This window comes from Loxodonta africana, chromosome 22 (genome assembly GCF_030014295.1).
Source record: "Loxodonta africana isolate mLoxAfr1 chromosome 22, mLoxAfr1.hap2, whole genome shotgun sequence".
NCBI classification, from domain to species: Eukaryota; Metazoa; Chordata; class Mammalia; order Proboscidea; family Elephantidae; genus Loxodonta; species Loxodonta africana.
Genome location: NC_087363.1, coordinates 2828750 through 2849490, shown reverse-complemented (window position 1 = coordinate 2849490; position 20741 = coordinate 2828750). Strand labels below are relative to the sequence as shown.

At 37.2% G+C, this 20741-nt stretch overlaps 2 protein-coding genes across 2 annotated transcripts; both read right to left on the bottom strand.

Moving 5' to 3' along the window:
• Nucleotides 1-215: 215 nt before the first annotated feature.
• Nucleotides 216-914, bottom strand: LOC135228525 (olfactory receptor 4C16-like). Its single transcript, XM_064275163.1, has one exon. It carries the CDS (start codon nt 912-914, stop codon nt 216-218), a length of 699 nt encoding a protein of 232 aa, XP_064131233.1.
• Nucleotides 915-16219: 15305 nt separating this feature from the next.
• On the bottom strand, nt 16220-18119 carry LOC100665371 (olfactory receptor 4C16-like). The gene has a single exon (XM_003422350.3). It carries the CDS (start codon nt 17343-17345, stop codon nt 16314-16316), a length of 1032 nt encoding a protein of 343 aa, XP_003422398.3. The 5' UTR covers nt 17346-18119; the 3' UTR covers nt 16220-16313.
• Between the last annotated feature and the right edge of the window lie 2622 nt (nt 18120-20741).

Genomic DNA, 20741 nt, shown 5'->3' with positions numbered 1-20741 from the left:
CTGACATACCTGTTTGTACCTGCTTTTGTCTCTTCCTCTACTTAAAATTGACTCAACACTAACCAGTGTGTGTGTTTATACTACCCATTTTCCTGAAGAAAGTAGCACTTTTCCCACAAAATAGGATTCTATGAAATCCGCAATAAGAAGATAATATGCTTTGTTGAATTATGGTAGGTCAATGCAAACTATGAAGAAAGATTTGAAATTTCCATTTATCTTTGGTCTTCTGAAATCAGTTTCTTGCTCCTCAGCTTCCTCATGGCATTTTTCACCTCAGCATTTCTCAGTGTATAAATCAGAGGGTTAAGCAAAGGTGTTGCAAATGTGTAAAACACAGTTATCATTTTATCCATGGGGAAGGTGGTTGCGGGGCGTGTGTATATAAATATACAAGGAACAAAGAACAAAATGACTACAATGATATGGGAGATGCAGGTGGAAAGAGCCTTTTTCCTTCCTTCAGCACTGTGGTTTCTCAGAGAATACAAAATGACAACATAGGAGAACACCAGCAATACAAAACTCACTATACAAATGGCCCCACTATTGGACACCAGTAGCAGGTTGGTCATATAGGTGTCTGTACAGGCAAGTTTCAAAAAGGGCTGCAAGTCACATAAATAGTGATCAATCACATTGGGACCACAGAAAGCCGAACTCAATGTCAGAAAAATCTGAACTGAAGAATGCACATAAGCCCCTACCCAGGCTACAGCCACCAACACACTGCAGATACACCAGTTCATGATGCTCATGTAGTGCAGGGGTTTACAGATGGCCACATAGCAGTCAACGGCCACCAGCATAAGGATCAAGATTGCCAGGCAGCCAAAGAAATGAAGTGAAAAGACTTGGATAATGCACTCCCTGAAAGAGGTAGTGCTATTCTTCAGAAGGGCATCCACAATCATTTTAGGGGCTATGGAAGTAGAGAAGCAGGTGTCAGATAAAGATAAGTAGAAAAGGAAGAAGTACATTGGACTCTCAAGTGCCCAGCTGGTCTTGATGGTAACAATTATCAGTGAGTTACCCAACAATGTCCCTAAGTAGAAAAGCAAGAAAAACACAAACACTATTTTCCTTTTAACAGGATTTGTGTCAACCCCAGCAGAATGAATTCAGTCACATTATTATTCAGCATCATGGTTTCACGAATGAGGAGAAGGTACAAGTATGAAATCGTTTATCTGAAACAAAAAAACAAAAAATACAGGAATTAATGTACGGTGGTATGCAACAGTGTGAAATATTTTAAGCAAATTAAGTTGTGGTGCTATGTGAGAGCCAGTGGTTCTTACTATGTGATGTTATGGGATATTTTGAGCAAAAATAAATATTCCTCATCAGGGACATTCTAGCTGTTGTTTCTTAGTCGCTTCACCTCTTTGTCCCTCAGTTTTTAGTGACCTCTTCATAGGGTCATTTTAAATCTCAAATCAGCTTATGGAGGATAATTTCCTAAATCACTCTTAAAATGCAACTCCTTGTTAACTTTGACATGTTTCTGCTCTTATTGATTTGATTTATTTGATAAGTAAAAATTAGGGATATATGATGACAATGTATTATTTACTGAATTTTTTTTCACATTCAATACACCTCGGGACCCATGTTTTGCATGGCCATTTTTTCAGGCTGCATTTGGGATATATTTGTCTTTCTTATTGATTTTAATGTTATAAAGTCACACACTAATCCTGTCCACATAAATAATGTCTTATTTCTACATATATTTATGTATTACATATTAGTGATGCATACTTATATAAAATGTATATTATTTATAAATATATAATAAACAAACAAAATCATTGCTGACAAGTCGATTCTATTCATGGAGACCACATGTGTTACAGAGCAGGGCTGCTCAATAGGGCTTTTTTGGATGTAATTTTTTACAGAAACAGATTACTAGGATTTTCTTCTGTGATGGTGGTGAGTGGGTTTGAATCTCGAATCTTTAGTTGAGTGCAAACCGTTTACATCACGAGGGGACCAAAAAATATATATCCCCAAAATTACTGAACACTCATTTCCAGATATTCCACCTTGAAAAAGGGAGCAAGAAACACTTATTTATCCCATTGCTGTGGTGTCAGTTCTGAACATAGCAACCCTGTAAACACTTACTACCTTCTAAATAATCTACTTTTACCTCAAACACCTAAATGATGTTTAGTACTTGACATATTGTAATAAACATAAATGAATATTCTTTGATAATTTGTAATGAGATATCTAGATGCCTTGGTGGTACATGGTTAAAGGACTCCTCTGCTAACCAAAAGTTTGGTGTTTCAAACCCACCAACCACTCCATGGGGGAAAGATGAGGCAGTCTGCTTCCATAAAGACTTATAGCCTTGGATACCCTATGGGCCAGTTCTCCTCTATCCTGTAAGGTCACTATGAGTTGGAATTGACTCAGTGACAGTGGTTTTGAAATACGGCATCTCAAATATCTCCATTTCTATTTTTTTCTTCCAATTTCTGAAAAGCTAAAAAGTACCTCTTACAGCACTCAAAGCCCCTGAGTTTATATTTCCAAACTACAAGGGGAGCACAATTGCTTGATAGTTCATGCTTCACAATATAGGATTTTTGCTTAAACATTTTAGATCCGGGTCAGTAGGAGTGGGGGTATCACCAGGCACACCAGGCAGCTGGTGTAGAACCAGACAGTCAATAAATACAAGTATAAATATAGGAAAAATTTTCAATGTTTAAGTTGACATTTCATATTAATGTGAAATAATGGACCTTTCACTAACTGATGTTAGGAATTTGAATCTCAATCTGAAAAAAAAAAAAAAAACTACCTCATTATTCAAAAAACTGTACATTCCAGACAGTTGGAGGATACAAATGTGTCAGACCAAACTAGAAAATAATATTGGAAGAATAACTATATTTTAGAGTAGCAAATTCATAAAGAAAAATACATTATACACAATTATATACATTATATACAAATAATACATTAAACTGCCATATAACAAAACTCACTATGAACAAAGAATTTTAAAAAGTGGTAGAATAGGATTAAATATTTATAACTCCTACAAATCAAGAACATAAAGATTAGTTACCCAATTTTAAGGAGCCTTGTAGGCGCATAGGTTAAGTCCTCAGCTGCTAACCTAGTGGTTCATGGTTCAAACCCACTCAACGTCTCTGCAGAGAAAAGACCTTAAGGCCTGCTCCCATAAAGATTTCAGCCTAAGAAACCCAATGGAGCAGTTCTACTCAGTCACAAAGGACCGCTATGAGTCAGAATTCAACAGGGCTTTTTTTCGGGTATAAAGACTCATTAACAACCTGCACACTAATTATGCAGGTGATACAACTGTGCTTGCTGAAAGTGAAGAGGACTTGAAGCAATTATTAAAAAAAAAAAAAAAAAACTGGTGAAGATCAAAGTCTATAGCCTTCAGTATGAATTACACATTGACATCAAGAAAAAGAAAATCCTCACAACTGGACCAATAAGCAATATAACGATAAATGGAGAAAAGATTGAAGTTGCCAAGGATTTTGTTTTACTTGCATGCACAAAGAACACCCGTGAAAGCAGCAGTCAAGAAATCAAAAGACAGATTGCATTGTGCAAATCTACTGCAAAAAAAAAAAAAAAAAAAAAAAACTTTAAAGAGTTAAAAAGCAAAGCTGTCACTTTAAGGACTAAGGATGGCAGCTCACTACAACAAATTGAATGATATATGTCACAGTACAATAACACCTATTTTAGGAAAAATATACATATTTAAGGTGGAAGGAAAATTTGAAATTATTTTTCTCAATCCTGAGGGTTAATGTAATTTTTTTTTTAATCTGGATCTAAAAATCCCTATTCTGAGAGGTATCAACTCAATAGGGAAAATTGTTAAGATTTTGGAAAAAGACTATTCAAACTCAGTGGGAACACATTGAGCTTAGCAAACATGACATGACTAGGTAAATGTTTTGATTGCTGTTGTTATTTGTTGTTAGGTGCCTTCAAGTCAGATCTGACTCATAGAGATCCCATGTACAGCAGAACAAAACACTGCCCGCTCCTGCACCACCCTCACAATCTTGTTATGTTTGAGCCCATTGTTGTACCATGGTGTCAATCATCTTGTTGAGGGGCGTCCTCTTTTTCTCTGACCCTCTACTGTACCAAACATGATGTCCTTCTCCAGGGACTGGTCCCTCCTGTTAACGTATCCAAAGTACGTGAGATGAAGTCTCTTCATCCTTCCTTTCAAAGGAGCATTCTGGTTGTGCTGCTTCCAAGACGATTTTTTCATTCTTCTGGCCATCCATGGCATATTTAATATTTTGACCAACTCCACAATTGAAAGGCATCAAGTCTTCTTCGGTCTTCCTTTTTCATCGCCCAGCTTTCTCCTGCATTAGAGGTGACTGAAAACAATATGGTTTAATCAGGCATACCTTAGCCTTTAAAGTGACAGCTTTGCTTTTTAACTCTTTAAAGTGTTTTTTTTGCAGTAGATTTGCACAATGCAATCTGTCTTTTGATTTCTTGACTGCTGCTTTCATGGGTGTTCTTTGTGTATGCAAGTAAAACAAAATCCTTGACAACTTCAATCTTTTCTCCATTTATCGTTATATTGCTTATTGGTCCAGTTGTGAGGATTTTCTTTTTCTTGATGTCAATGTGTAATTCATACTGAAGGCTATAGACTTTGATCTTCATCTTTTTTTTTAAATAATTGCTTCAAGTCCTCTTCACTTTCAGCAAGCACAGTTGTATCACCTGCATAATTAGTGTGCAGGTTGTTAATGAGTCTTTCTCTATACCCAATGCCCTGTTCTTCTTCACATAACCCAGTTTCTAGGATAATTTGCTCAGTTTGCTCAGCATTCAGATTGAATAAGGATGGTTAAAGGATACAGTCCTCACCGTACATTTCTCCTGACTTCAAACCATGCAGTATTCTTTTTCTGTTCCAACAACTGCCTCTTGCTCTGTGTACAATTTCACCATGAGCACAATTAAGTGTCCTGGAATTCCCATTCTTTGTAATATTATCCATAATTGGCTATGATCCACAGAATCGAATGTCTTTGCATAGTTAATAAAACACAGGTAAACCTCTTTCTGGTATTCTCTGCTTTTACCCAGGATCCATTTCACATAAGCAATGGTATTACTCGTTCCATGTCCTCTTCTGAATTTGGCTTGAATTTCTGGCAGTTCCACATCCGTGTACTGCTGCAACTGCTTTTGAATGATCCTCAACAAAATTTAACTGGTGTGTGAGTGACTCAGTGGTTAAGAGCCAAGGCTGCTAACTGAAAGGTCAGCAGTTTGAATCCTCCAGCAGCAACTTGGAAACCCTAAGGGGCAGTTCTCATTTGTCCTGTAGGGTCCCTATGTGTCAGATTTAGCTTGACAGCAATGGATTTTGCTAATATTAATGATATTGTTCCATAATTTCTGCAATCATTTGCATCACCTTCCTTTGGAATAGGCATAAATATGGGTTTCTTTCAGTCTCTTTGCCAAGTAGCTGGCTTCCAATTTTCTTGGCATAGATGAGTGGGCACTTCCAGCGCTGCATCCATTTGTTGAGCATCTCAATTGGTACTCCTTCATTCCTGGAGCCTTGATTTTCCACAATGTTTTCAGTGTGGCTTTAACTTTTTCCTTCAGTACTATTGGCTCTTGTTCATATGCTACCTCATGAAATGTTTGAAAGTTGACCAACTCTTTTCGGTACAGGGACTCTGTGTATTCTTCCATTTCAGTTTGATGATTCCTGTGTTGTTCAATATTTTGCCCATAGAACCCTTCAATATTGCAACTCAAGAATTGAGTTTTTTCTTCAGATCTTTCAGCTTGAGAAATGCAAAGCATGTTCTTCCCTTTTGGTTTTCTAACTCCAGGTCTTTGCACGTCTTCATAATATTTTACTTTGTCTTCTCCTTCTCTCCTTTGAAATCTTCTTTTCAACTTTTTTACTTCATCATTTCCTCTGTTCTCTTTAACCACATTCAAAAGCAAGTTTCAGAGTTTCTTCTGACATCCATTTTGGTCTTTTCTTTTTTTCCTGTCTGTTGAAGGGTCTCTTGATTTCTTCATGTATGATTTTCTTATATCATGCTACAACTCATCTGGTCTTTGGTCATTAGTGTTCAATGCCTCAGATCTATTCTAGAGATAGTCTCTAAATTTGAGTGGAATATACTCAAGGTCTTACATTGGTTCTTTTGAAATTGTTCTAAATTTCTTCAGCTTCAGCTTAAACTTACAGTATGAGCACTTGACGGTCTGTTCCAAAGCCAACCCTTGGTGCTGTTCTGACTGGTGATATTGAGCTTTTCCATTGTCTGTTTCCACAGATGTAGTCAATTTGATTACTGCAAGGTCCACGTGTATAGTTGCTCTTTATGTTGGTGAAAAAAATGCATTTGCAGTAAAGAAGTCATTGGTCTTGCAAAATTCTATCATATGATTTCTGGCATGGTTTCTCTCACCTAGGCCATTTTTTCCAACTGCCGATCCTTCTCCTTTGTTTCCAACTTTCCCATTATAATTGCCAGTAATTATCAATGCATCCTTATTGCATGTTTGATCAATTTCAGACTGCAGATCTAGGTAAAAATCTTCAATTTCTTCATTTTAGACATTATTGGTAGGTGCATAAATTTGAATAATAGTTATATTAACTGGTCTTCCTTGTGGGTATACGGATATTATTCTACTACTGACAACATCGTACTTCAGGATGTATCTTGAAGTATTCTTTTTGATGATGAATGCAGCACCATTCCTCTTCAATTTGTCATGCTGGCATAGTAGACCATAGGATTGTCTGTGTCAAAATGGCCAATATCAGTCCATTTCAGCTCACTAATGACTATGATCAATGTTTATGTGCTCCATTTCATTTTTGATGATTTCTAATTTTCCTAGATTCATACTTCATACATTTTGTGTTCCTATTATTAACGGATGATTGCAGCTGTTTCTTCTCATTGTGAGTTGTGCCACATCAGCAAATGAAGGTTCTGGAAGTTTGAGTTCCTCCAGGTTATTAAGGTGTACTCTCCTTTAAGGTAGCAGCTCTTCCCCAGCCATATTTTGAGTGGATTCAAGCCTGAGAGCTAATTTTCTGGCACAATATCAGACAATGTTCTGCTGCTATTGATACAATTTCGTTGGCTATTATTTTTTTCAGAAGTAGGCTGCCAGGACCTTTTAAGTTTGCCTTAGTCCAGAACCTTAGCTGAAACCTGTCCAGCAAGGGTGACCCTAATGGTGTTTGATACCTGTGGCATAGCTTCCAGCCTCACAGCAACAAGAAAGCTACCACATTACCACAAACTGACAGACATGTGGGGAATTTTTTTGATTAACTAATGAAATATTTTTAGAATGTTTGGCTGTTAAGAGTCAATATTAAACAAACATTCTGGTTTGTCACATTTTGGGTTCCATTACCCTTTTCCTCCTCCCTTCTCATCACAGTGGTTTATACCAGGGACAGATGCTGACCTAGGGCAGATACTCCAAAAAATAACCAATGACTTAAATTTAGCCTAGTCTACTCAATTATAAGAGCAAACTTATTCAAATTCCCTCTCTGGAATTCTGACTAGGTAACCTGACTAGTTGGAAGGGGAGGAGGGGAAAGCTTGTAGAATGCATAGAAGGAGATCCTTTGTCTTGAAAACCAAAGGCACATATAAGCAGATATTTTGAGAAAACAGAGAACATAAAGACAGTAGAGACCAAAAAAGTAAGATAAGAGAAAAAAGGCAAATCATGCAAAAACTCAGAGAAAATAAAAGATGACACACTAGTACTCCCAGCATCCTGAGGTACTTTCTAGCTTCTCCCAAGTACATGAAGGCTCTTATGATTAAATTTTACAAAGTAAAATGATCAGCATACTATTTTTAATCACTAAATAGGTCTGACTGAAACTTGGTACCTGATACATTATCTCCAAAATACCAACTGTAATTTTATTATGACATGCAAGAAGTAAAACAACTAATTGCTCCCACCGTTCTTTCATGGTGAGGAGCACATAGGAGATGAACACTTACTAATAAATGAGTAGAGAACTATATAATAAGTTATTGTCGTTGTTAGGTGCCATCGAATCAGTTCAGATTCATAGTGACCGTATGTACAACAGAAGGAAACACTGCCTGGTCCTGCGACATCATCACAATTGATGTTACATTTGAGGCCATTGTTGTAGCCATTGTGTCAATCCATCTCATTGAGGGTCTTTTTCTCTTTCGTTGACCCTCTACTTTACCGAGCATGATGTCCTTTTCCAGGGACTGGCCCCTCCTGTTAATAGTCTCAAGTATGCGAGATGAAGTCTCACCATCCTTGCCTCTAAGGAGCATTCTGGCTGTACTTCTTACAAGACACATTTGTCTGTTCTTTTGGGAGTGCATGGTATATTCAATATTCTTCACCAACACCATAATTCAAAGGCATCAGTTCTTTTTCAACTTTTCTTGTTCATTGTCCAACTTTCACATGCATATGAGGCGATTGAAAACACCATGGCTTGGGTCAGGCACACCTTAGGCTTTAAAGTGACATCTTCACTTTTTAACACTTTAAAGAGGTCTTTTGCAAAAGATTTTCTCAATGCCATACATCTTTTGATTTCTTGACTGTTGCTTCCATGGGTGTTGATTGTGGATTCAAGTAATGAAATCCTTGAAAACTTCAATATTTTCTCCATCTATCATGATGTTGCCTATTGGTCCAGTTGTGAGGATTTTTGTTTTCTTTATGTTGAGGTATAATCCGTAATGAAGTCTGTAGTCCTTGATTTCCGTCGGTAAGTGCTTCAAGTCCTCTTCACTTTTCAGCAAGCAAGGTTGTGTCATCTGCATAACACAGGTTGTTACCTGATGCCCCTTTCTTCTTCACATAGTCCAACTGCTTGGATTATTTGCTCAACATATAGATTGAGTAATGTCTTAATTATCTAGTGCTGCTATAGCAGAAATACCACAAGTGGCTGGCTTTAACAAAGAGAAGTTTATTCTCTCATAGCCAAGCAGGGTACAAGTCCAAATTCAGGATGTTGGCTCCAAGGGAAGGCTTTCTCTCTTTGTCAGCTCTGGAGGAAGGTCCTTGTCATCAGTATTCCATTTGTCTGTGAGCACCTCAGGCTCAGGGACCCCAGGTCCAAAGGAAGCAATCTGCTTCTGGTGCTTATTTCTTGGTGGTATGATGTCCCCCACACTCTGCTTGCTTCCCTTTCCTTTTATCTCTTGAGAACTAAAAGATGGTGCAGGCCACACCCCAGGGAAAATACTTTTTTATTGGATCAAGGATGTGGCCTGAGCAAAGGTGTTACATCCTACCCTATTCCTCTTTAACCACAGGCAAAGATTATAATTTATCATACATAGGAAAATCACAAAATGGAGGACAACCACACATGGCCTAACTAAGTTGACACATATTTTGGGGGGACACAATTCAATCCATTACAAGTAAGTATGGTCAAATGATACAACCTCATGCATAGTATCCCCTTGTTCTGTTTGAACAACTGCTTCTTATTCTTTGTTCTGGAATTCACATCCTTTGTAATGCTATCCATATTTTGTTATGATCTACACAGTTGAATGCCTTTGCATAGTCAATAAAACACAGGCAAACACAGCTAATCTTCCAGCACTATAGCAGACAATGTTTCACTACTATTCATAAGGTTTTCACTGGCTGATTTTTTCAGAAGTAGACCGCCAGGTCCTTCTTCCTAGTTTGTTGTTGCCTGGAAGCTCAGCTGAAAGCTTTCTACCACAGGTGACTGTGGTGGTTAAGGTTGTGAGTTATTGAATAAGGGTTGCATAGCTTCCAGTCTCACAGCAGCATGCAAGCCCCAACATATGACAAACCAACAGACACGCAGGGGATGCAATATGCGGTAGGCCTAAACATAACATTAGTTTCCTTGGGATGAAAGGAGAGGTGAGAACCTTTGGGAACCTAACCAAAAATAATAATAAAAAAAAATCCATTAATGTTGAGTAGATTTCTACTCATAGCAATCCTATAGGACAGAGTATGACTGCTCTATAAGGTTTCCAAAGCTTTGATCTTAATGAAAACAGACTGCCACATCTTTCTCCTGTGAAAAGGCTGGTAGATTAGAGCCAATAACCTTTCAGTTAGCAGCTGAGCACTTAACAATAGTGCCACCAGGGGTACATGTCCATTAACAATAGGGATCAAAAGCCTTAATTTTTAAGTTTATCCTTGATTGTTAAGAAAAATAGAGGAGTCACTACCCCCAATACATAAATTTAAATTCAAAGACAAATTTCTATTGACTTCTCTTCCAGTTCACTAATCCTGCAATCTTATCTGGAAAGAGAAACTCTCAAGTTGAATTTAAAAGTGAGGAAGTCAATAAGCTCTTTGGAACCGCTAAATGTGCGGGCAGGATTTGTATATTTTGGGAGATAACTTTCAGATAATCAGGCAGTATGATATAAACCACATATTTTCTCCTGAAAAAAAAAAAAATCCACCCCTCTGCTACCTGGGATATGTACATGGTAGTAGACGATTGATGAGCTAGTGATGTGTGGTTGGCTACTGGAATTCCACAAACTCACAGTGTGGACTTTCACTTAATCTTTGTGTATGAGGCAACATACTTCATCATTTTCCTCCCAGTGACATCGAAAATTTCTAGTTCAATTCCTATCTATGCATCTATCTATTGATACCACAAAAAAAACCTACTCTCGTGGAGTGGATTACAACTCATAGCGACCCTATTGAACAGAGTAGAACTTCCCCACAGGGTTCCTAGGAGTGCCTAGTGGATTCGAACTACCGACTTTTTGGTTAGCAACCATAGCTCTTAACCACTAGGACACAGGTTTTCCTATTAATAGGTAAGAAAAATGCAGTTGGCTTGGAGTCGATTCTGATACAAGGCAGTCCCATGTGTTTCAGAGCACAGATGTGTTCCATAGGGTTTATCAAAGGCTGTGACATTTTAGAAGTAGATCTCCAGGTCTTTCTTCTGAAGTTCTTGCAGATGGCATGAACTTCTAATCTTTTGGTTAATAGATGAGCACTTAACTGTTTGTACCACCTGAGGCTCCATTTATGGCTATAAGCATATGGTTATTTTGTAATGGAACAAATCAAAATAAACTACTAATAGTGATTACCTTTTTACAAAAGGATGGGAAAGAGGTACTAAGATTTTTTTTTATTTTGCACATTTTTGAATTATTTGGATTTTCTAAACTTATGCACATATTACTTCATATTTTCATGTAAATAGCTAGTTTTTTTTTTTTTTTTAGTTAGAGACATCTAAGTGGTAAGACATCTAAGTGGTAAAATTTTATACTGTGTTTTCTTCTTTTTATGTCTTTGTTTCATAGAAAAGAAAACCATAAATTCAGATTTAAAAATTAATACCATTTTCTGTTAAATATGATGAGCTATCCATAAAAACCTTTTTCTTCTTTCTCTTGTTTACTAAAATAAAAGTAAAAAAGAAAATTACCTGTTAGTCCACTATGATCAAAAAAAAAAAAAAAAACACTCAGGAAATACCAGTTGCTGAAAGAGTTTCAGACATTTTTCAAAACATAGTGATAGGTACCTGACACAACTGAATAGAGAATGTTACAACCATCTGAGGAAGAATAGAGAAAAAAGAAAGTTAGTCCACCTGGAAAGCCCCAGAGATATTACAAGCTTGAAGCAACAGGTTCCACAGAATACAGGGGTGAAACATACAATGGATTATTGGAGGATTATTTTATTTTCTCATGCTATAAATCATATAGAGTGATGATGGGAAAGACCATCAATTATTCATTTGCAAGTTCAAGTTGAAACTGAAGAAAATTATAACAAGTCCATGACACCCAAAGTACAGCCTTGGGTATATCCCATCTGAATTTAGAGACCATTTCAAGAACAGATTTGAAGCATTGAACACTAATGACTGAAGACCAGACCAGTAGTGGAATGACATCAAGGAAATCATACACAAAGAAAGCAAGAGATCATTTAAAAGACAGGAAAAAAAAAGAAGAAGAAAATAGATGTCAGAAGAGACTCTGAAACTTGCTCTTGAATGTAGTTAAAGGAATGGAAGGAATGATGAAGTAAAGGAGTTGAAAAGAAGATTTCAAACGAGGAGCAGGAGAAGAGAAAGTAAGTGTTATAATGACATGTTCAAAACCTGGAGATGGAAAACCAAAAGGGAAGAACATGCTCTGCATTTCTCAAGCTGAAAGAACTGAAGAAAAAATTCAGTTCTTGAGTTGCAATATTGAAGTATTCTACAGGAAAATATTAAAAGATGAAGAAAGCATCAAAAGAAGATGGGAGGAATATACAGAGTGACTATACCAAAAATAATTGGTCAACATTCAACAATTTCAGGAGGTAGCATGTGATCAGGAACCAATGGCACAAAGGGAAGAGGTCCAAGCTGCAGTAAAGGAGTTGGCGAAGAACAAGGCTCTAGGAATTGAGGAAATACCAGTTGAGATGTTTCAACAAATGGATGCAGCACTAGAAGTGCTCACTCATCTATGCCAAGAAATTTGGAAGAGAGCTACCTGGCCAGCCAACTGGAAGAGATTCATATTTATGCTTATTTTCAAGAAAAGTGATCCAATGGAACACAGAAATTATCCAACAATATCGTTAATATCATGCACGAGCAAAATTTTGCTGAAGATCATTCAATAGCAGCTGCAGCAGTGTATTGACACGGAACTGCCAAAAATTCAAGCCATATTCAGAAGAGGACCTGGAACCAGGGATATCATAACTGATGTCAGATGAATCCTGGCTGAAAGCAGAGAATACCAGAAAGAGGTTTACCTGTGTTTTATTGACTATGCGGGGACATTTGACTGTGCTGTGTGGACCATAACAAATTATAGATAACATTAAGAAGAATGGGAATTCCAGAACACATAATTGTGCTCATTAGGAACCTGGACATAGACCAAGAGGCAGTCGTTTGAACAGAACAAGGGAATCCTGTGTGGTTTAAAGTCAATAAAGGTATGTGTCATGGTTGTATTCTTTCACCACACGTATTCAGTCTGTATGCTGATGAAATAATCCAAGAAGCTGGACTTTATAAAGAAACGTGGTATCAGGATTGGACAGAGACTCATTAACAACATGTGTAATACAGATGATACAACCTGCTTGCTGAAAGTCCACTTACTGATGAAGATCAAAGACCACAGCCTTCACTGTGGATTACACCTCAACATAAAGAAAGAAAACAAAAATCCTCACAATTTGACGGATAAGCAACAATGGGTGCAAGTATAAAAACAATTGTAAGGATGGTGCAGGACAGGACAGTTTTTTTTTCTTTTGTACAATAGGAGGATTATGAATGGGAACCAATTTAATGGTACCTAACAACAAACAAACAACATATACATAAAGCCAAGAAAAATCTCTTCTATCCATAATGGACAGGTTTCAACAGAGCTCCTATACTAAGACTAGGAAGAAAGGTGATCTATTTCTGAAAATCATTCAATTAAAACTCTATGGATTGCAACAGAACTTTGGCTGACTTGCTTGCTTTGTACACATCATTAAAAGGACCCATATCTAGAAGAGAATACCATGTCTGGTGAAGCAGAGTTAAAGCAAGTATGAGGGAGAGCCTCAGAGAGATGGGTTGACAAAACAGATGTAACAATGAACTTGAACATGCCAGCATTGGTGAGGATGATGTAAGACCAAGCAATATTGTGTTCTGTTGTACAAAGGTCTCCATGGGCAGAGTCTATTCAAGAGCATCCAGCTATCTATCTCTACTCTCTTCTCTCAGGTTGGCTGATTATGGGTGATGCAATACATGGTAGTATCAATATTCTGAGATCATGACAACAATTTCACACTTCTGTTGCTCACAAATGCATATTGTGTCCTAGACAACCTTTATGGGATATCATGTCAATGAATCACATAGTCTGTAAGCCTATGTGTAGTTGGAGGCATTGTGGAGAAATAATCCACAACCTATATTTAAAGTATTTATCATTTCAATCTATATCTGAAGAATTTATAATTTCCAATAATATTTATAATTAAGGTTACAGACAAAATTAAGGTTGTTAATCATCTAACTTTAAAGTAGGAAGGTTATCTTGTATTATCCAGGTGAGCTCAGTGTAATCACAAATATCCTTAAACGTAGAAGAGAGAGGCAGAAGAAAAAGAGGGAGGTGTGGCAATGGAAGAATGGTCAAAGATATGCAATGTGGCTGACGTTGAAGATTTAGGAAGAGAGTCATGATCCAAGAAAGGGGGTGGTTTCCAGTTTCTGGGAAAATCCTAGCGTCACCAAAAGAAACATAACCATAATGACACTTTAATTTTAACCCAGTGAGACCTACGTCAGACTGTCAACCTTGAGAACTTAAGATAATAAATTTGGGGTGTTTTAAGCACTGTATTTGTGGTGATTTGTTACAGCAGCAGTAGAAAGGCAATACAACACCTTACAGCATATACGTTAAAAAGCCAGCTTCAGCTGTCCTTGGTAATTCATCAAATTGCAAATCATTTGTGAGTGCCCTCACGGCAAAATTTTTTTCTATCTCCATACTTATTTTCTGTCCTCCTATGCTAACACCTTCAAGATTAACTCCCGTAGGAAAGTGTTCCCCATTTCTCACCACACATATTAGCTAGGTACTGTAATTACCTCATATATATCATTTTTAAAAGAGTGAGGGTTGTATTTTACTGCTTTGACTTTCCTGAGATTTGCCTGTGGTTACTTGTTTGGAAGTAATAAGGGATATAGGAGAAAGTTCTGGAAGAGAACAATTATCATTGCACAACAACTGCTTCAGATGATGTAATCACATGGGATCGAGGCAGGGAAGATATTTCTTCCCTCACAAGGGGGAACCAACCCAGAGGATCCAGATAATTTTGGGGGTTATATACCTACCCTTCTGCAAAAACATTTCCCTGTTTTATCTCTGAGAGTCCCGTTCTTTCTCAGTGGTTTCAGCAAAGGGTATGTTGAGGCTGAACCTTCAGTCTTCTTTGCAGTTCTGCCACTTTTATTATAAAATTATGACCCTGATCTAAAGCACAATTTCTGCCTGCAAGAGACTTGGTGACAGTGGTAGCAGAGGTTTCATACTGAGTACATGTCCAGGAGACATAGGAGATGGAGAGTTTCTGAGTAGACACCTACATTGTATCCAATAAACACTCCCTTTTTGTCTTTTCCTTTTCTTGAAAAAGAAGAAGATATCGGTAAAACTTTTCTAACTGGAAACTACTGCTGTGAAAAACTTTCAATAGCAGAATCAAACTGTGGCTTCTCTAATCAATGATAAATGACTTGGAATAGATTTTACTTTGAAATTCACAGAATGTGAAAAAAATAAGTGATGTATATATGTCACTATAATTCCTCTCAGAATTTACCGATTTCCATGTCCACACAGAAAAATGGATGGTCTTTTTCTCAAGCTAGAGAAACCCCAAAGCACTTGGTACAATAAAATCGATGCATATTTAATAACTTTAATAAAATTTAGTACAAAAACAGAAACGGAAGTCTCAAATAAACAAAAACATTCATGTCTAATTTTCTTCTATATAGATAAAAATACAAATAAGAAATGAAACTGAAATTGGGTCCTTAATGACCATGTCACTAGAGTCTGTGGTGTCAGTTTTCTCTACTCAGTTTATTCTCTTCTCTGATTTGTATTGAAAACTCACTGAAATTTCTATCTGTGGCTTATTTATTTCTTTTCCAATGCCCCAATTCCTCCTCTGAATTATCATATTCAGATTTGAAAAGGGAAAATCTACGAGGATGGGATTTAAGAATATAGAGGCTAACTGTAATCACAATAAAAACAACAAACAAGCTCATTGTGGTTTTTTGGCTGTAATCTTTACATAAGTATGTTTACCACACCCTTTTCTCCAGAGCACTGCTATACCACAAATCAACGTGAATAAGGACAGAGAAAACACCAGATCAAAATTACAAGTGGTTATACGCATCCAAAGGATACAAAGAGACCACTGTGAAAAATCTAAGGCTATGGGCCTTGCATACCTGTTTGTACCTGGGGGGTCTCTTCCTTGACATGAAGTTGAGTCAACACTAACCAGTGTATACGTTCAGATTGCCTATTTTCCTGAGGAAACTAGCACTCATTCCCCAAGATAGGATTCTATTAAATACAAAATAAGAAGATACTATTTTCTGTTGAATTCTTATAGGTCAATTCAAGCTATGAAGAAGGACTTGAAACTTCCATTCATCTTTGGTCATCTGAAATCAGTTTCTTGCTCCATAGCTTCCTCATGGCATTCTTCACCTCAGCATTTCTCAGTGTATAAATCAGAGGGTTAATCAAAGGTGTTCCAATTGTATAAAACACAGCTATCATCTTATCCACGGGGAAGGTGGTTGCTGGGCGTGTATATATAAATATACAAGGACCGAAGAGCAAAATGACTACGATGATATGGGAAATGCAAGTGGAAAGGGCTTTTTTCCTCCCTTCGGCACTGTGGTTTCTCAGAGAATGCAAGATGATAACATAGGAGAACATCAGGATGACAAAACTCACTGTGCAAATGGCCCCACTATTGGACACCAGCAGTAGGTTGATCACATAGGTGTCTGCACAGGCAAGTTTAAGCAAGGGTTGCAAGTCACATAAACAGTGATCAATCACATTGGGACCACAGAAAGGCAAACTCAGGGTCAGAAAAATCTGAACTAAAGAATGCACACAGGCCCCTACCCAGGCTATAGCTACCAACACACTGCAGACCCACCGGCTCATGATGCTCATGTAGTGCAGGGGTTTACAGATGGCCACATAGTGGTCAATGGCCATCAGGATAAGGATCAAGATCTCCAAGGAGCCAAAGAAATGGGCTGAAAAGACTTGGATAATGCACTCACTAAAGGAGATAGTGTTATTCTTCAGAAGGGCATCCACAATCATTCTAGGGGCTACGGAAGTGGAGAAGCAGGTGTCAGATAAGGATAAATAGAAAAGGAAGAAGTACATTGGGCTCCCAAGTGCCCGGCTGGTCTTGATGGTAACAATTATTAGGAAGTTACCCAACAACGTTCCTAAGTAGAAAAGCAAGAAAAAGACAAACACTATTTTCCTTTTAACAGGCTCTTGTGTCAACCCAAGCAGAATGAACTCAGTCACATTATTATTCAGCAGCATGGTTTCGTGAGTGAGAAGGTACAAGTGTGAAACGGTTAATCTGAAAACAATAAAAAATACAGGAATTAATGTATGGTGGTATGCAACAGTGTGAAACATTTTAAGCAAATTAATTTCTGGTGCTATGTGATGTTATGTGATATTTTGAGCAAAAATAAATATTCCTCATCAGGGACATTCTAGCTGTTGTTTATGAGTCACTTCACCTCTTTGTCCCTCAGTTCTTAATGATCTCTTCATAGGGTCATTTTAAATCTCAAAAAAGCTTATGAAAGATACTTTTGTAAATCACTCATAAAATGCAACTTCTTGTTAACATGTGTCCACTGTCATTAATTTGATTTATTTGATAAATAAAAAATCAGGATATATGATGCCAAAGTATTATATACTTAATTTTTTTCACATTCAATAAACCTTGGGGCCCATGTTTTGCATGGTGGGTTTGTCAGGCAGGATTCAGGATACATTTGTCTCTTTTTGAATTTAATGTTGTAGATATAAACTCACATACTATTGCCCTCCACATAAATGATGTTTCGTTTCTATATATATTTATGTATTATATATTAGCAATGCATACTTACATAAACATATATTACTGTTATGATCACTGTATGGACATCTATTTCTTCATCAGTAAAAGAGGAATTATAGTCTTCCTGAACTCTTCTACCCGCTAAGAATTAATCTTTATCATTCAAGTGATTTACTTAATCAATTATTAATCAAAATTATCAATTAATATTTCCATCATTCACTTGCAACTTTTTATTGTTTATTGCTTATAATATTCAATCATTTGATAATGTTTCCAAATATACATAGCTTTTTAGCATTGCTGTTCTATCTGAAATAGAGTAAAAAGCACTCCACAGTTTCTCTTAGCCTCTTGACCCAGCATCAAACAGCCCCAAGTTAGGAGCCAGGATTTCAAGACACTGGTTCCACGGTCAATTTTCCATTAGAACAGATCTCTTTACTTTGACTTATAAAATAATAGAAATTCCAAACTGTGACCAAAATTAGAAGAATCTAAAATTATAAAATATACTTAACAACCAGATATAGTTTCTGAGTATTCATGGAAAAATATTATTTTAAGAGTTGATTTTCTGGATATTCAGACAACTTTAAATGGATTCAGGTATGCAAAAAAAAAAAAAAAAGTAAGGAGGAGAGAAGAAAAGGAAAGGGAAAGAAAGGGAAGGAACTCACATACATGTTATCTGTCAATTCCAATCAATATTTGAAGGAATGTTCTTGAGTTTCTGACCTCATGACAGCATACAGTAAAAACACCAATTCTCTATCAAAATAATAAATACACCTCTTTGGAAAAAAAAATAACAGTGGAAAACTCTTCATGCTTGATATCTAGATTTAAAATTATATTTAAAATAAATATATCAAAAAACCGTTTAGTCATAATGAGAACGAGAACTATGTTACAAAACTGTAGGAAAGTGTGAAATGCTGCTGAACATTTTGCTCTTTCTCTCTTTGCTTCAATACAGCAGTGAGAGGCGAGCGTCAGCTCTAAGGGCAGGGGTGTGGGGACTCCTGGAGACGCTGCGCTGAAAGCATTAGGAGGAGCGTTTAAAGGCACGTGAGGAAGCAGTCCCTACGGTGGGTCTTGGGTAAGGATAGAAAATAAACTCTGTTGTTGTTATTGAACTTGTTTATTGGTTTAGCTTTTAAACGTGCTTTTTAAAAATTCTTTTGAATTGCTTCAACTACGAAGTGTTAAAAATTTAGTATAAGTTTTAAGACTAATGACCAGAAAATTAAAAAATAAAATAGCCTTATATCATTCTATGCAGGCAATAAACGCTAATGCATTCATTAAATTTATTAAGAGTCTTTCTCTGCTTTCATTACCAAGGTGATAATTTATTTGTATTGCAGTTATTCTGTTTTGTTTTTTTTTTTTAACGTAAATAAGGTCAAACTAAAACACACTTGTTATTCTCCTTTTTCCTTTTTTTTTTGGTTGTAGACATCCTGGTGGGTGTGAGGGTAGACCTTTGTGACTGAGCAGTAGAATTCTTACCTTTCATCTGGGAGACACTGGTTTGATTCCTGGCCAATGCACCTTGTGCACAGCCACCACCCATTTGTCAGTGGAGGTTTGTATACTGCTGTGATGCTAACTAGATTTCAGAGAATCCTTCAGATTAATAGGGACTAGGAAGAAAGGGCTGATGATCTCCTTCTGAATATCAGCCAGTGAAGCCCTATATGGATCACAACGAGTCAATCTGTAAGCCCTCGTGGGAATGATGCTGGACCAGGCATTGTGTGTGGGGGCTCACTGGATGGCAGCTCACAACAACAAATTGAATGATATTTGTCATAGTGCAGTAGCACCCATTTTAGGGAAAATATATAAATTCAAGATGGAAGGAAAATTTAAAAATATTTTTCTCTAACCCAAGGTAATTTTTTTTTTAATCTGAATCTGGAAGATTCCAATTCTGAGATTTTTTTTTTCACTTAGAAGAAAGTTGTGAAGATGTTGGAAGAAGAATATTGAAAACTCAATGGGAACAAATTGATCTTAGAAAACATGACATGACTATGTACTTTTTTATTGTTGTTAGGTGCCTTCAAGCTGGTTCTTACTCACATATATCCCATGTACAATAGAACAAAACACTGCTGGCTCCTGCTCCATCTTCACAATCATTTTCATGCTTGAGTCCATTGTCGCAGCCACTGTGTCAGTCTCTCTCATTGAGGGTCTTCCTCTTTTTTGCTGACACTCTACTAAACATGATGTCCTTCTCCAGGGACTGGTCCCTTCTGATAACATGTCCAAAGTATGTGAGATGAAATCTCATCATCCTTCCTGTCTAAGGAGCATCCTGGTTTTGCTCCTTTCAAGACACATTTGTTTTCCTTCTTCTGGCAGTCCATGGTATGTTCAATATTCCTTGCCAACACCATAATTCAAAGGTGTCAAATCTTCTTTGGTCTTCCTTTTGCATTACCTAGCTTTCACATGCATATGAGGCCATGGAAAACAGGATGGCTTGGATCAGGCAAACCTTTGTCCTCAAAGTGACATCTTTGCTATTTTTTTTTAAATAATTTTTATTTTGCTTTAAGTGAAAGTTTACAAATCAAGTCAGTCTGTCACATATAAACTTATATACACCTTACTACATACTCCCATTTACTCTCCCCCTAATGAGTCAGCCCGCTCCCTTCTTCCAGTCTCTCTTTTCGTGAAAGTTTTGCCAGTTTCTAGCCCTCTCTACCCTCCCATCTCCCCTCCAGACAGGAGATGCCAATACAGTGTCAAGTGTCCACTTGATAAAAGTAGCTCACTCTTCATCAGCATCTCTCTCCAGCCCATTGTCCAGTCCCTTCCATGTCTGATGAGTAGTCTTCTGGAATGGTTCCTGTCCTGGGCCAACAGAAGGTTTGGGGACCATGACCGCTGGGATTCTTCTAGTCTCAGTCAGACCATTAAGTCTGGTCTTTGCTTTT